The sequence below is a fragment of the Trachurus trachurus genome (assembly GCF_905171665.1).
Source record: "Trachurus trachurus genome assembly, chromosome: 11".
Taxonomy (NCBI): Eukaryota; Metazoa; Chordata; class Actinopteri; order Carangiformes; family Carangidae; genus Trachurus; species Trachurus trachurus.
Window position 1 is genome coordinate 28666257 of NC_139904.1, and position 17170 is coordinate 28683426.

At 45.6% G+C, this 17170-nt stretch overlaps 1 protein-coding gene across 1 annotated transcript in view; it reads left to right on the forward strand.

Annotated features, from left to right (window-relative positions):
- Positions 1-14950, forward strand: part of foxo6b (forkhead box O6 b) — a gene marked incomplete at both ends in the record, with an annotated part of 44855 nt that extends 29905 nt beyond the window's left edge. Inside the window, one exon of the mRNA XM_083981833.1 lies at positions 13250-14950. Coding sequence (XP_083837959.1) covers positions 13250-14950 — 1701 coding nt within the window. The remainder of the gene's footprint in view (positions 1-13249) is intronic.
- Positions 14951-17170: the final 2220 nt, after the last annotated feature.

Genomic DNA, 17170 nt, shown 5'->3' on the forward strand with positions numbered 1-17170 from the left:
TAAAGATAACAGGGTAGATAACATAGATAACATAAGAAGATTGGCTGCATTACTTTATTATTCTTAATGAGATTTATTTTCCCAACAAACTCAAATTGATTCAAAACAGATTTGAAAATTTTAAATTACATTAAATTTACTTTACCTCAGACTCACTTTTTTCAGTGCCAGCTCAGTATTATATTGTTCAGCCTGGTTGTTGCTGCTCTCCTGATCTGAATGTATTACATACAGTATATACTGATTGTGTAAGTACCACACACAACCAGATGATCTATTTAGGGGCTGTACTTCAATGATGTGATACCAGCCTGATTCTACATCTCTGAAATGTTGCCCACAATGTATTATACTGGAGATTGGCAGCTGTTCACACCGTACCAATCAGGATTAAGAGTCATCGTTCTTGTCCTAGAGCCAGAAAATATAATAATGGAAACACTGACAGCTACAGAAAAAAAGCCACATTTATAATGATAAGCATGGAGGAAACTACAGCTACAGCTACCTTTGTTTGTATGTGTAGTACAATAAAATGGCCTAAGTGTCACTAATGGTTAGAGAGAAAAACAAAATAAAAGATCACCTTCTCCCAAACAGAATCCAGTTGACACATCACACTGAGTGAATGAAGTGAAAGAAAATGGCAATGTGATCTGAGCAGACAGGTGACATTCACTGCTGGAGTAGTAACTTCAAGATGGGAGTGTGATGCTTTAATCAAGCAGCACTTTGAGAGCAAAGGTGCTCAGGCTCTGAATATTCAACAATACTTCCCCTTTTTCCACATTATAATGGTTATTAAATACAAAGTGAATACTCATGGTCTTTATTAAGTGGTTTGTCAGCGCTACTCTGGATTAAATCAAACTAACCTATAACTGAGGTACAGACACTTTAAGAAAAGTTGATCACCACTTCTTCAGGAGTCTATTATTCACTCAAGGCTGCAGCATTCAGCGTGGAAAAGCTTTTGAAGTTATGGAAAGCATGAAGGTTGAACTTATTTGAATTATCTGAATATAAGAAATGCTTGTTATCAGCAACGCGGTGTGTGGCAGCGTCTGGTGTTTTTGAGTGTGTCCTTGTCTCTCCAGTTCTTCAAGTCAATCTGGCCTCTCTTGCTTTTCATCTGAAGTGCCGCTCGGCTTGTCGAAGCCCGTGTTCCTTCCCGTGTATCAGCTTTTTTGTTACTGTGGATCTGTGCATTTGTTGGAGGTGTTGTACGGCGTCAGCGTGCGGATGGATGTGACAGCTGAGTGAGGTGGGTGGTGATCCCCCGAGACTCCGATGGCAGGTGTGATCAGGCCTGTTTCTCAGCTTCTCTTTTGGCTCCCATAGGTGTCACAAGGCTCCACCTGGCACGTGAAAAGCTCCCAGGAGAAGGAGCCGTGGAGGTGACTCCTCTTATGAGTGCGAGTCAGAGGTTTAGGTGTCACACTCCTTTAATTGTTGTTGCTAGGTCTTGTAATGAAAGGGGATTTTTTTGGTACTTGTTTTCAGTATAGTAGTACAGTAAGTTATTAGGCAGCCATTTGTTTAAGCATTGCATCAGAAGCTCACTTCATCAAATATGCATGATAATTTAGAAAATACAGTTAATAAAGATGAATGGAATTTGACCTTGTTTTTAAAATGATGAAAGTTCACACAGCGAACACAAGCTATAGCTCAAACACTAAGGTAGCAGCTAATAACAAAACAACCAGGTGTGAGTGGGCATTCCTCGCATCTCTTAACTTTTAACAGAGTTTCTAACAAGAGGAAACATGGCTTTCTTTTAATGGGAGCAATAGAGTCAAACTTTTGGTCATTTGTTAATTCTCTGCTTCACTGGGCAGCTAGCTTGTAGGTTTAACCAAAAACAGGACAGGAAATCCAAAGCAGAGCTCTGTGCTAGCTAAAATCAAAAAGACAAGAGGGGAAACAGCTCTTTTGTTTTCACTGATTACATTTTCCCTAAAAACCATTAAAGAGGGAATAGCGGACTGTACAGTTGCGATATCACACGAACGAGTGTGATTAAACAAAACACAAAGATAAAGACGGGGATGCAAGATGTTTTTTTTTGCCCATTAAATTGACTACTACAGAACATCATTAAAATTTAAGCAGAGTCCTGGAGCAGGACAAAGCAGTGTTCCCCCCCCCTGGTGATTGTGATGTAAAGCCAACAGGAAGGAAGCACCACTCATGTCCACTCTGGGTCCATCAGTCTTTACAGAGCTGACTGTGGCCTGAGGACCGGGCATCTCTGGCACGCAGGGAGGATTTTCCGATCCCCTGCCCTGCTTTCAGATGCTCGTTAATCTGCCGGCTCTATTTTTATCTGCCCTCTCCTCCCGCCCCCGGGCTCTCCGCCTTCACTCACTCCTTATGTCCGTCCGCAGAGGGAGAGGCTGCCTCGGCAGGCCGGCAGCTCCAATTAGAGGCCTCTCCGCTGGGGATTGGGCTTGCTGTCCGCCCCTGGCCCCCCCAGGCTCTCTTCCCCGTCTACCTTTCTCAGGTTAGCCCCAGACGACGCCTCGCTCCCTGCCTCTCTTCCACCCGTCTCTCTCCTCCCTCTCTCTGCCTTGTCTCTCTGTCTTCCCCCGCGAGCTTGTGCAGCTCCGCAGGGAGTAAGGGGGAGTGAAAGGCCTTCTGTCGCCTCAGGGCTGGCTCCAGTCCCTCGGCTGTACTTTGAGGTGAAGCTAACTGGTGCACGTTTCAGGAGACGGCCCCGGTGCAAGTGCCGGAGACACTAACTCTGATCATTTTGTCACAGCTATCGCCGGTGTACAGCAGAAACTGCCACTTGTACGACAAACACTATGATTCCTCCTTCACACAGAGAGAAGAGGATTCTTCAAAGATTCTTTGATTGGGTTCATGGTCATGACTCAAACAACCACCAGTTTAAAAATACTTTACACACGCAGCTCTTCACTTGTTCTCAAAGACTTCTTTGTTATAAGCCGCTGAATAAAGCATTCAGTCTTTAATTAAAATATTTTTACAACACAAACTATTCTTAACATAATCATTTCTCAGGCTGCTAGGTGGTATGTGGCTAAAAGCCATTTTAACATGTTTAAATTGGAGTATTTCAGTTACTGCTACAACTATTAAATATTTCAGTATTTGTAGCTCAGTGATATTTTAAAGATAGCAGCACAACTGTTGTTATGAAAATGTGAGTGCACATATAGGCAGCACACACACACACACATACACAAATATATAGATAAATATATATATATGTCTATATATATATAAATAAATAACTGTGTTATTGTCCCTGCATGGCTACACTGTATTCCTCTGACCCATTATTGTCCTGCAGTCGGCATAAAGAAAAGCATTTTTTCCCAGCTTAGCTCCCACCCAAACTCCGCATGCTCACACCTTCTCCAACCCCATTAATCCCTCAGCCTCCCACTTCTTTATTTCCCTTCAAAGAGACAAGCGCTGCCCGTGACATCAGTCACAGGAAGTGAATCTTTAGCGTTGACTAATTTCCATCGATTGCCTCCAGACAGGCTTAGCAGACGAGACCCATTCCCACACAGAGCCTGGCTGCTCTCATTTAAGTCTCCCCGCCTGCAGAAAACGCTCCACAATGAACGCAGTCAGCGCTTTTATCTTCTCCCCCACTCCTGCTTATTATCAAATAAATGTGCAGCATAGAGAGATACCCATTGACAGGACCGTGCATAATGACTCCTGGCTGTGTGAAATGGATTAATAAATAATGGTTGAGCAAGGGGAGAAAACAGCTTTGCCTAGTCCCACCACTTCTCAACAAGGCGGTGTAGAACAATCCCTGCAACACTCGGCGGGATTGTGCCGGACCACATCTAATGGAGCGCTGTATGGAATTTAAAACACAGCCCTCCTCTTGAATGTGCCATGCAATGCGTCATAAATTAGAGGTGGGCTCCTTAAAATACGAAGCAGAAAGCGCTATAAAATCCACTACATGATGTTCTCCTGAATCCTCTAAAGAATCCCTTCCAAGAGGCTCCTCTCCTGTGAGGATAGAGAGGTAAAAGCAGCCTATAAAAACGTCCATGAACAGAACTCCTCTGCAACCTGTTTCTCGTCTCACTGCTGACAGAGCTGCAGCAGAAGGTAAATCAGTTTCCTTTTTGCTTCTGCTTTCACGCTCTCATGAGTATACCAACAGTTCAAACACACATATCCTGCAGTTTCCATGTGCAAACTCAATTGAACAGGCACACAGTTGAGCGTGCAAACACCGGAGGCCTCCTTGTTTTTTAACAAAGCATCCCCATCCATCCCCTGTCAGTGACATATTGCTTCATTAACACTCTTGGCTTTGTGTGTATTGACAGCTTTTTTTTTCAAAATGGCAGAGAGTAAAAGTGTTCCTCCCGCCTGCTCTGCACCAAAGGGGCTTAAACAGACGATAAAACCCAAACTGAAGCTGTGACAGTGAAGTGTGTGCCCTGACTGTCACTGTACCACTGTGCCAAAGTAATAAGTCTGAGACACGAGGTGAAAAGGTCTCAATCTCCTTAACGCTAGATTAAGCAGCAGCTTGATCAAGGCGTCTTAAGTGCTTCATTTTGGAATCAGGATCAATAGCCACTAAGAAGAATTGAGCCAGGAGCTTGGGTAGGTAGAGCTGATTGAATAGAAGCTAATGACTTCTCAGAAGCCCCTTAGCCTACAGCACTGGAATGGATCACACTGTACATTCTGCTCGTGTTTTTTTATTATTATTTTCCTTTACGTTTCAATAAAAAAGGTTAATCTATCCTCCAGCTCAGGTCTGACACAGTGATACAACCCCTTGTGTCAATGTGGACATGCAAACACACACAGGACTCATGGTTGAAAAACATGTTTTCTAGCAGGACCGCTGATGTGACGTAGATGTTGGGGTCAATCCAGATTTATTTTTTTCAAGACCCGCAAAAAAAAAACCTGTGCTTGTTTTTCTTGGCTTCCAATAACTGCCCGACCAATTATGTCTATCAACACCGCGCCCACCCTCGGTCGCCATGATCCGACCAATCCCCACCCTGTCTCTGTGGTTTCAGGGTGAAACCCAGCTGAGGAGTGCCCAGAATTAACCAGGATTAGCCTTGGATTGTCGGGGATTACTCAGGCTGGAGAGGGATTAAGTATGATTGCCAGTTTGGGGTGGTGGGTGGGTGGGTGGGGGGGTTAGGAAGGGGTGGGGGGTGAGTCTGGGTGCGCAACGCGTGCACATCGAGGTGAATGTATCAAATTCTGAAAAAAATACATGTTGGCATTTGTTTAAATGCGTTGTGTGTGTGTGTTACAGTGCTACCGAGGACTGAGAAGTCTCAAAAACAGCACATCTGATTTGATCTCAACATCTGAAACGTCTGGTTTGACAAGGTCCAGATATATATATTTGATATTAGTTGGTCTGTAGAATTAATATGGAGGCTTTTCTCTACTCAGACACAAAGCTCTGTTGAGAGAATTGCTAGGAACAGAGAGACAGCAAGAGGGAAAAGGGTGCAATGGGTTACATCATTCTTGTTGCTATGCAACACAAACTGGATAATTTGCAATGGATGTAATTAGTGTTAGCTAGCTAACCCAGAATAAAAAAGGGACAAGGGGGTTGAAAATAATAATAATCAAGAAAATTAGCCATTGCTCTGTTATTGCTATTCTGAAATGGAGGATGTGGGCACACAGCTTCCTGCTGAAGACGCCACACACTTTCTAAACATTTGGAGGCAGGGTGTCAATAAAAGTCTCTGTGTAAGTGATGGACTAAATGCTGACAATGTAAAGCATCATTAAATCATAGAGTATAAATCAGCCTCTGTCAGTCTGACACAGTTTTTACACAATCTGAGACGTCGGCCGTGTCTGTGCTCTAGTAGACCACAGATGTTTCTGTCCGTTCTCTGTTTGTTCAGGCTGGAGTATGTTAAAGAGACACTTCACTGCCTTTACACATGCAGCTTAATTTGCTCATCACAGAGTGCTACGTGCCTGTGAAAACAGTTGTGTACTCTTTGGTGTGGCTCTGGAAAGAACTTTCCAAAGTCTGAAAACATGGGCCTCGTGATGTCATCGGGGTCTAATGAAAAGTGCTTCTGAGTTGCATGACAAGGAGTAGGACTACAGGCCAGTAGGATGTCTTTACCTCTGCTATTTTAAAATCTGTCTCTTACACTTTGTTGACTTGTCAGAGCAAATGACAAACAACCTTTGAATTTGCATCATGACCAGTTTTTACCATCAAAACAAGGATGCCCCTCGGAATCTGTATGTGAAGGCATGTGGAGCTGTATAATTAGTGATAGACTGTTAAGCACACAGACTGGTGGTGTAGGGTAAATCAAACATATAGTATGAATCACTCAAACACTTTATTGACACAGACATTATAAGATAACTGCTCGTGCACACTTAGTCCTGACTGCTTTAAGGTGGACGTTAATTTGAAAGTATAATTGGACAGAAAAGTCAATGGTGGTGATGCTGATGTGGACACCAGACATTTGGATGTGGTGAAAGAAACTTCCCCTTCTTTCCTCCTCAGCTGCTCTGTGTCAGGCTGATTCAAAGCAGCAGAGTTCATTTTACACTTTGGGAAAACGTCTATTTCCTTGCCTATAACCTCAGTTCCAGCTTGAATGATACTGCAATTAGAAAAAAGAAAAAAAGTTCAACATCAGTTCAAACAGACCATGTTCTTTAATCCTACTGTATGTAATGACATGTAATATTCTTTTGTTCATAATATTGTTTAACATCAGAGCATACTGCAAGAGTCTTGAATGACAAAAAATCATATACATAGATACAAATACAAGAAAGATGTAACAATAAAGACAAATCCACATGTCATTAGATTAGCATAAAGTTTCCATACAATATAAATGAAGGTGTCTATATCTGTTTCGGTTTTAATGAGCCATCAGGGCTTCTGTAACTTTGTGACATCACAGAAATCACTCTACCAATAAGAAGCAGAACTGTTTCTAGGAAAAAAATTACACTATTATTGTTTTCAGTTCTTAACACCACAAAAATATCTTAGCGTAAAATAAAACACTGACAATTGTGAAATATCTGACTACATAGGATATCTTACATCTAAGTGAAACATGTCAGATTTGTCATGTGGTTAACTTTTCATGCTACCGTTAAGCAACAGAAGACGGGGAAGAGAGCCAGGCCTTTGACAGGAAATAAACTGCACAGATTCACATCAGTACAAACTAATGAGTGGTACTTTGTTGCAGTTAGAATAAATGACAGTGCAGGATGGAAATGACTGACAGGGCGAGAATCAAAAGGGAACAAATCCAAGTGCCAAAGGTTTTTATGTCAATGTTCAGACTTGTTCATCATCAAGTGTCTGTTTGTTTTAGAGTGACACAGAATTACAGTTTGCCTCCACAGAGAGTTGCATCCAGGAGTTTGTACTTTAGAGAGTCCCCTGTCAAAGCTGGAGGAGTCCTTTCTAATCCTCTGCTGTGTCTCAGACCAACAATGTACTTTTATATTTTAACCCACTGTGTCACCAGGCAACAGAATATTGTGCCTCGTTTTAAGTTTACCTTTTATAATGACCATGTGGAGGATATTTTTGCATGCTTGTGCTGACTACTCTTATCTGGCAACATGGGGCCACTTCGTAAAGAAGCACACCACAAACATTTTTCTTTTACAGCAATCTGACAAAAGATTCTTGGAAACTGTGGAAAAATACTGTTAGAGTTTGTTTCTATGTAATGCGATCCACATTTTGGTCCCACAAATGGTTCTGCTTGACCCATGTAATTCGTATAGTAATGAAAATAAATTAAAATAAACATGATGACATGTGAACAACCATTGTTTTATAATGATGATGTGTGGAGGAAATGTATCCAGGTCTTGTCATTAAAATCAGTTGAAAATCAGTGATGCAACTTCCTCATAAAAAAGAAAGAAAAAACTCTTTTCCGCATGAAAACCAATTACTTTAAATCTGGCAAGTGTTTTGTTCTACTGTTATGATTTGATGTTAATATTTCTAAGAGAGTTCCCGTCACAATAGAAACAATTCAATAAAGTATTAACAAAGTGATTGTGATTCAACAACGCTCCTTATTTGATTATGACACAGATACTTCCACCTCATGTCTGTGTTTTCATTAAGGGATATAAAATCTTCCAAACAGAGGTTGTTGCCTGGTGCTTTTGAGAAAAGGTACAAGTGGATGAATTGTGTCGACAGATCTGTGTGTCCATGGGCCATTAGCTAACCACTGGACTGACCATCCCCTGACTCAGTAAATGCAGCAGTGTGTCAAGATCAAACATAGGCAGTAGTTCTATAAAAGATACAGTATCGGAGCGTATGCAGTGCATCAGGCTCCCTGCAGAGGAGCGGTGTGGATGTGAGGCCTCGTTCAGTAAAGCGTTTTCTCCGTAACAGTCCATCTCCTCCTGCAGCGGCAGGAAGGCAAAAGGCTGAGAGCAGAGTGAACGGGCTTCACTTCAGAATCAGTCTTTCTGACAAGTTAATATATACACTGAGGCAGGGGTGGCCAGCTATGTGCCAGAGAGGTTTTCATCCCAGCTGAAAACTAGCCCGGAGGATGTGAATGATCAGATCTGCCAATCAGTGGCATCTCCTGCTATATGGCATTGTGATGTGATGGGAATGTGATGGTCTTTTCATTTCTTGCTGTTGGTTTTGTTGTGATTATTATAATGGTGATAGTCAAACACTTCAGAGGATCCTTGAGAAAGGTTTATTTAGTCTGTATGTTTATTTATTTGATCTAGCCCAGTGCAGTTCAACTCATGGCCTGCTTGAAAATCCCCCAAAATTCTGGCAGTACACATCTGACCCTTTAATAATACGGAGGTCGAATAACACTCTGTCAGAGCACTTTTGACTTTAATGATAAAAATGGAACATTTAAGACTCAGCTGAAATCGCGGTAAACTTGTAAAAAGCTCTGCAGTCTCCACAGCAGCGTGTCACAGTGACAGGCTTTAATACAAGAAAGAAAAAGTGAAATGATTTTTGTTTTGTTTTGTTTTTACACATATTTATGTTAAATATTTTTTTTTTTTAAGTTTTATTTATAGTATTATTATTTATTTATTTATTTTTTACATATTTTTCTTGATGAGCAAGACTGCAGCAATAAAGCTTTACCAGCTGACCGGTACCTGCTATGATGTAGCCACAAGTTTTTTTTTAGTTTTTTTTTTTACTTTTTAACAATACTTTCTCCAAATTATATGAATTTTCTTCAGCCACAGGATTGAAACAGGTGACAGTTTCATTGTTGCGGCTCACTGTACCCTCAATTTTACAATGGCTTCATGGGTTTACTCAGTCCAGCACATTAAAACCAGTCATCTCTTTGAATGTTAGGGCCGAGCGGTGAACAGTATTCTCACAGGTCTACTAGCAAAGCATCATCATTTGTCAGTGTCTTTCAAAACTGTTGAAGCAGATCATGATTTCAAAAATAAAAGTCTTCTCTGCTCTGGTTATGGCTTGGTTCGGTTTAGGCACCAAAACCTACATGGTAGACTCAGAAAAGACAGTGGTTTGACTTAAGATTACAGCTTCCTCAAGGTTTTGGAACATTTGTTGTCATGGTTAAACAGTAAATACAGCTGGAAAGAAGTTGTGATTCCGTTTGAGAAAACACAGTTGTCACTGGAATCTAACAATGCTGTCATTTGTTGCTTAACTGGGGCTATATAGAGTGCAAAGTTATGGAAAGTTATGGACAGTTTCTATCTATAAATTCCAATAAGTCCTAAACACACTGACTTACTTTAATAATGAACACTAGTACACTAGTAAAAGAGGTTTTCCAGCCGTGTCTGGCTGGTTGTAAAAATTACAGATGTGTGTATGATTCAACAGCACTACAGTTGAACCAACAACTCAAAAACAGAACATTATAGAATTTACTTTTGTATCATACTTGCGGTATACTTAGCATAACTAACAAACTGGCAACATCATAAACAGCAAACACTGAGTGTTGTGAACAGAGTTATAACAGTGCAAAATCAGTTTCAGTTGCCGTGAAACTGCAGAATATAAAGCTTAAAGGTCCATATTGTAGAAGTGGATGTCCATGTGTTCTCTGATCATAGGGCGGGTCAGGGTTCTTTATTAATACTGTGAAAGTGTCAAATGCACACAGTCTGTTCACAAACTGAGCTTTATACCAGCTGTTAGGATTTCTGTAACTTTGTGATGTCACAACAAAGCAGTCACTGCTGTCAGCCATGCCCCAGGCCCTGCTGTGTGGACCCATGCTCCAACCTTGCAGGATTTGGTTTCTCCGAGTGTTCACAGATCTGTACTACAGCTCCGGAGAGACACGTGAAATGGGAGATGTGAAGCTACAAAGGTCTCTTACAGCTTCGTTTCTCTTTTCCCCATTTGTGGATGATTCATCGGAGCGGTGTTGTGCTCCTATGATCAGTTAAGGAGGCGGCCAATTAGAAATCGTATTTATTACTTGCTTAGAGTACATATTTTTACTATTAGCAACTTCATTACAAAAATGAGCATATTAGTCTTTTAAGAGTTTAATGGTGTTATTTTCAGAGGACAATGCAGGGGAGCTGCCACATTATAGCACTATACAATGTATCAGCAGGTGAAGGGGAGCCGCAGTTGTGGTATAATTGTTGCCCTGGTAGTTGAGCAGGAGATCTCTCTCTCTATTCACACACAGACAAAGACACACACACACACACGACTGCTAATCACAGCTTGGTACAGGTAGCGAGGCATTGGGACTGCTGGTGATTGAGCCTCCCTGGTGGATTGGAAGCAGGAATCTGACAGACTCAGATAAAAGGCTGTTTGGAGTTGCCTGCAGCATCAAACAGCATCAACCCAACACCGCCTCCCCCCTATCTCCCCCCCAGCTCCTACCCACCCACTCCCCATCTCTTCCCCACCATCACCTCCACTCTCTTCATTTCTCTCTCTTTTTGGTTTACTCTGTTGCCATGGCTACGCCCAGCCGGAGCTGTCATGTTGAGGAGGAACCTGTCAGGGCGCCGCTCTCAGATCACCTGATGCAGGTCGCCTCCACCGGCGGCCTCTTTCACACAGCGTCATCGTTCAATTTGGCTTTGATTAAGTCTGAGCTCTGTGGTGCGCGAGCAGCTGAGAAGTGAAGTCGGGTCTGTTTCGTCGCCAAACGTTGAGCACGTGCCTTTTAGAATGACCTGTTTTTTTTTTTTTTTTTTTTTTTGGAGAGGACCCCTCTGAATGGCTGAAAAATCACTCCTATCCAATTTCCATGTCTGTGAACAGAGTCTAGCCGAAGCAACGTGATTTGAATGGAGGATGGGATGAAATTACCTGTTAGGAGTCATGCTGAGGGGATGTGTGTGTGTGTGTGTGTGTGTGTGTGTGTGTGTGTGTGTGTGTGTGTGTGTGTGTGTGTGTGTGTGTGTGTGTGTGTGTGTGTGTGTGTGTGTGTGTGTGAATAGTAAGATACAAGGCTGATCTGAAACCCACTTAAAGCCGAATTCCCCCTGTAAACATTTTGCTAGAAACCCATTACCTGCTGTTCTGGATGTTGTGATTTTCATATTAAGCTGCAACAACAAAGAACTGTCACCTCTCTGAGCTGCCCAGTTCACAGCCAGCAGCTCTGTATGCTGCAAGAGTATGTGTAGCCTATATATTCATATATATACACTGTATAGATTATGCTAAAGGCCAAAATGTAACTTGCCCCTTTTTTTATACATACTGTATATATATACATATGCTAGTCTTTTAGTGTGAGTGAATGAATGAAAGAGTGGCAGGATGGGGGTGGGGGGTGGGGTGGGGGTTGGAAGTTGCGTAAGGTGATGAGTGGATGGATGTGGAGAGAGGGAGAGAATGAGCAATGTCGTGATCAAGAGACGCTGGGACTCTGAGAGGGAGATGAATGGGGCTGGGAGCAGGAAAATTGGACAGGAGGCGGGGAGTGAATGAAGATAGAGAATGGCTCCAGATATCAGGAGACAGAGATTGTGAGCTGTGTGCAGGTAATAAACAAGGCAGAAATAGATAGATATCTCCAGAGAGGAAAAAGAAAAGTGAGTGATTGTGTGCATGGTGGTAGAGGTTGGGGTAATCGGGAGTGAGGTGGAGAGGGGTAGGGTGGGGTAGGGTGGGGTAGTGTGAGGGGGGGGGGGGGGGGGGTCGTTTCTCCCAAAAGAACTAAAAAAAAAAAGAGCAAAAGAAAGGGAAGGAAATGAAAAGAAAAAAGGAAAGTGAGGAAAGCTGGAGAGAGTGTGAATAATGACACAAACAGGAAAGATTTGGATGAACATGCTGTACTTAAACTAACTTGGCCAGCTGAGATGATGTGTATCCCTGCTAAGCTCTCCTTTAGGCAGGCTTAGATCTCATCAACTCACTCCAGGTTGGCACTGGCTTCAAATGCTGCTGCGGAGCCTTGGATTAACTATACAGCCGTCACTCAGACACTTAAACAGGGGTCTGGAGAGGCTTATCCCCCCCTCCTCCTACTTCCCTTCTTCTACTATATGCTCGCCCACAACTGCCAGATCTGTCCCCCTTCAAAGCTACTCACAGGAAGACGTCGTCATAATGATATCCACCATCGTTGCCTACGTACTGTATGGTTATGTTAATTGACCTATGGTTTAGTTAAAAGCGCATGTTCCCACCTCACACCCCCCTCCCTGTTTACTTTCCCTCTATCTTATTCCAACCCCGTGTATGAGTGCCTCTTTTTTCATTCTGGTGCTCTTCCAGATCTTCTCCTGCCAAATCACGCCCTGCCCCCCCCCCTCACCCTCCCCGTGTCTGGCTGGATCTCAGGCTCTCATATTTGGAGGCCCTTGCAATCGATACAGGCTGTCTGTGATTGGGTTGCCTTGTGTGATTCATTTCTGTAACCTTGGTGATGGTTTGATGTGGAGGCTGCACCCATGTCCATATTATGACTCAGTGAGCGCGGTGAGCGCGTGTGGAGAAGAGAGGTTGGTCAGGGGAGGTATCGATTGGTCCTTTACTCTCCCTGTCCTCTTTGCTCTCCCCTCCATCTCCCTCGCTTTCTTTATCCATCTTTTTTCTCACTTGCCGTGCAGCCTTGATAGTTTGGTCATAATTTGAAATGACTCTGTGTTCTCAAGAAATGATTATTTAACCCTAAATGTTCCCTTGGGTGTTAATGTTTATCTCTTTTCTTCTCTCTCCCTCCTCTGTCTCTCTCTCCCCCACTCTCTCTGTCCCAATTCCCAGAATTCAATCAGACACAATCTGTCCCTGCACAGTCGCTTCATACGGGTGCAAAACGAAGGGACGGGGAAGAGTTCCTGGTGGATGCTGAACCCCGAAGGTGGGAAGATGGGAAAGGGACCCAGACGGCGTGCGGCCACTATAGACAACAACGGCACCCGCTACCTGAAGACCAAGGGTCGCATCAGCCGGAAGAAAGCGGGGGCTGTGGGCGTTGGACGGGGACAGGGACAGGGTCAGGGTCAGGGTCCGGGCCAGGGGGGCGGACCTGCGTTACAGGGTTCCCCAGAGCACGGCAGTCCAGCGGGGAAAGGAGGTGTGGGCATGGGGGGCGAGGAGTATGACACCTGGACGGATCTCCACTCCCGCACCTCCTCCTCTGCCTCCACGTTGAGTGGCTGCCTGTCCCCGATCCTGGCCGAGGCGGAGGCCGACGAACCAGAGGAGGGCGGGCTGTCGTGTTCGGCCTCCCCTCGACTGTACCCCAGCCCCACCAGCACCCGTTCCCCAGCCCTGGGCACTGGGGGCCACTGCCCCACTGTGGAACTGCCCCAGCTGACTGATCTGACCGGGGCTATCAGTCTAGATGAGAGTGGCTACCCCCAGTCGCAGCCAATCAAATGCAACAGTTACCCCTATGTGCCTGGGCCTAAGGCGGAGGGCTCCTACTGCGGGCCTGTGTACGGGCAGCCTTCTTTGGGTATGCTCCGACACCACACTCCCATGGAGACCATCCAGGAGAACAAGCCAGTCAGCTTCCAGCGCCCGATGAGGGGCTACTCAGAGAACAATGCCCTGCAGAGTCTGCTCACTGGAGGTCCCTCCTACTGCAACAAGGACACGGTGCTGGGCCAGGGGCGGGAAACACACTCGCTAATAACGCAGGGAACCAATGGCGTTCACAGCCAGCACAGCCACAATCAGAATCGCAGCCACAATCACAGCATAGAGCACGCTCACAATCCCAGTCTACACAACGGCCACGACCAGAACGCAACCCACCACCCGAACCACAATCAGGGTCACAAACACCAAGCCGGCCTCGACTACAGCCACAGCCACAAGCCCCACCCCACCGCCCATGACTATCACGAGCACGGGCACGGTAACAAAGTCAACCCCAGCCACGATCACAACCCCCGTTCGGGCCAGAGTCACATGCGCAGCCACAATCCCCACAACCCTATGCACCCGCAGGCCCTCTCCCCGCGGGTCAGCACCGACATCCTGCAGCCCTACAGCCTCAAAACCTCCAACCACTACGGGGCGGGCCCCCACCTCCCCACGTCGCCGTCCCTGCCGCCCAACCCCGCCGGCGTCATGGACGTTCCCCAGGACCCCTGCCGCCTGGCGTCCGCGCCTCACCCCCGTCACCAGCCTTACCCGGGAGCCCACCATCAGGGCCTGACCGACTCCTGGCACGGCTACTACCACCACAACAACAACAACGCTGCCGGTTACCAGGGGCAACAGCACGGCTCCCACAGCAGAATGGCCGCGACTCTGGAGATGGAGAACATACCCAATAGCCTGGACTGTGACGTGGACTCCATCCTGCTCAATGACTTTATGGACACGGAGGGAGTGGACTTCAACTTTGACGGCTCTCTGTCTCAAGGCGTGGGCATGGGGATGGGCATGAGCTTAGGGGCATTTGCTTGCCCACCGCCTGCACACAGTAACCAGAGCTGGGTGCCAGGCTGAACCCAGTCCCCTTTGGGTTTGTATAGACACGTGACCAGAAAAGCTCACCCACTGGGGCCAGACTGCTGGTGGGCTGCACCCTTGGACTGACTGACTGTGATTCTGTTTCTCTGAGACTGTAGAGCAAACTAAGTATTGTCATTTTGTTTCCCCGGGGACCCCCTACACCCCCACACCCTCTCTCCTCCCTGTTTATAAAGCCTTCTGTCTCCATGTTGAACCTGTCCCCCTTTGAGCCCACTGCTGAAGACCCCCTTGTTTATGCCCTTCATTTTTTTCTCTTCTGTTTTTTTTTTTTACACTCCTCCCAGTCTCGTTCTGCCTGTTTTAAGCTCTCAAGCACTTTACATCCATCCTTTACACAGATGCAGTAACACAAAGACCAGGCAAAGTCACGTTGTGTGTTGGCTTAAGTTTAATGTATGCAATCCACTTTACAGTATTATCTCCTCCTACAAAGGGGGTGTTGTTTTTGACTTGGGAACATGATCAAACAGCTGCATAAATATCTTTCAGTGTAGAGGTGCTCAGATTGGTGGGGTTAAAACGCAGGGGAGGCTTTGAGGTTTAAGGATAAAGGGGGAAAAAAACAGGAGGTATTTAGACAAGAAGTGACGGGATGAAGGTAAAGAAAGGTAGGGAACTCCAGGGTCAGAGTGACTTCTCCCCGCACCCCCCCCCCCCCCCCCCCCACCCTGGTGGATGGCGGCATTTCCTGCTTGTTCCAGTGCGGGAGGACAGTCATCCATCAGACAACCATCAGCACCACTCCATTGAAATGCAACGTCCCTTCTTTAATCTCCAAAGTAATGCCAGAGTGATGCATCACTATTGCAAATCTAATGCGCCACTCTGTGTTTTTCAACCCCCCCGCTCCCTCTTCAGCTCCGGACACACCAGCTTAATGTGTTTTGGCGAAAGTGATGATTAAAGTCACTCTGCACTAAATGGGGGAGGGATTGAAGGGGGTGGGGGGGTGTTGGTGTTGGTGATGGGAGGAGGAGGAGAGAGGGGGGGGGGGGGGGCATTGAGGGGAGATGATAGGAGAGGAGAAATGCAAATATTCCCTCTGTGCCTCTTCCTCTCCATTTTGTGGATTTATGTAGCTTTCCCCGTAATGAAATAAGCAACGATCAGAGCCTGCTGTACATCCTGAGGAGCTCTCTGATTGGCCAGGGCTGCCTCAGCATGGGCTCCTTCCACCGGCGCTGACCCGGCTTATAGCGAGCGGCGGTGGTCAGACTCGGATGTTGATGGAGCTTCCGGCCTCAGACCCCAGGCAACCTTGTCTAATTCACTAAACACCCGGGTTCAAGCCCACTATGTGCTTTTTTTTTTACTCCTGCAAATTGCACACTGATGAAAAGCGTCAGCAGATTACTATTTGGTGCTATCTCCTCTTCCCAGGCTCCCTCCTATCACGCCGCCCCATCCCGAGGTTACTCGGAGGGTAAACAAGAGTAATTAACCGCCAAACAAGATGGATGATTTATGCAAGTGTGTGTATTCGCTCATTGGCACAAAGTCATAATTCTTCCCCCCCCATCCTCCTCCACCCAGCTCAAGGAGGGCGATTTTTGAGAGGTGGTGTCCAGTGACAAGGTAAAGCGGCTGGCAAGCACCGTGCTTACACTGTCCTTCAAGCATCCCCCCCCTTAATAATCCCCCCCCCCCCCCCACTCTCCCCTCACACACACCGTCCTAGCTTTTACTTTTGCTGTCATCTTTTCTCGTGCTCGTTCTGTGATCGTGCAGTTGTCCGTCCTGTTTTCAGTACCAGCGTGGATAGGAAGCTTTCGTGTGCATTTTATTTCCTTCATTCCCACAAGGGCAAGACAGGGAAAAAAAAAGGGGGGGGGGGGGGGCAATCACCAATCCTCGTCCTGGCACCTGTCCCACTTAAGATAGAGAGAATAGGAACAAGAGAGAGAAGAAAGGTAAACAGACACGGCGAGAGGCTGAATGGGAGGGGAGGGAGCTAGATGAGTAGGCAGGATCTGTGAGACTGGGAGAGATTTTCCAGCTCGGTAGCTTTCTGTAGAATTGGCTGTTTGAATCAGGCCAAATGTCAAGTGCTACTCAGCCAGCTCCAGCGAGCTTTGACCAGAAAGCCACTTCTCCCTCCTGATCAAGGACAATGACGGGTATTTCCATACACATTTCTTTTGCTTTCTTCTTTCCTTTTCATGAGTTAAGATGGCCCATTGTTGTGACCCAACT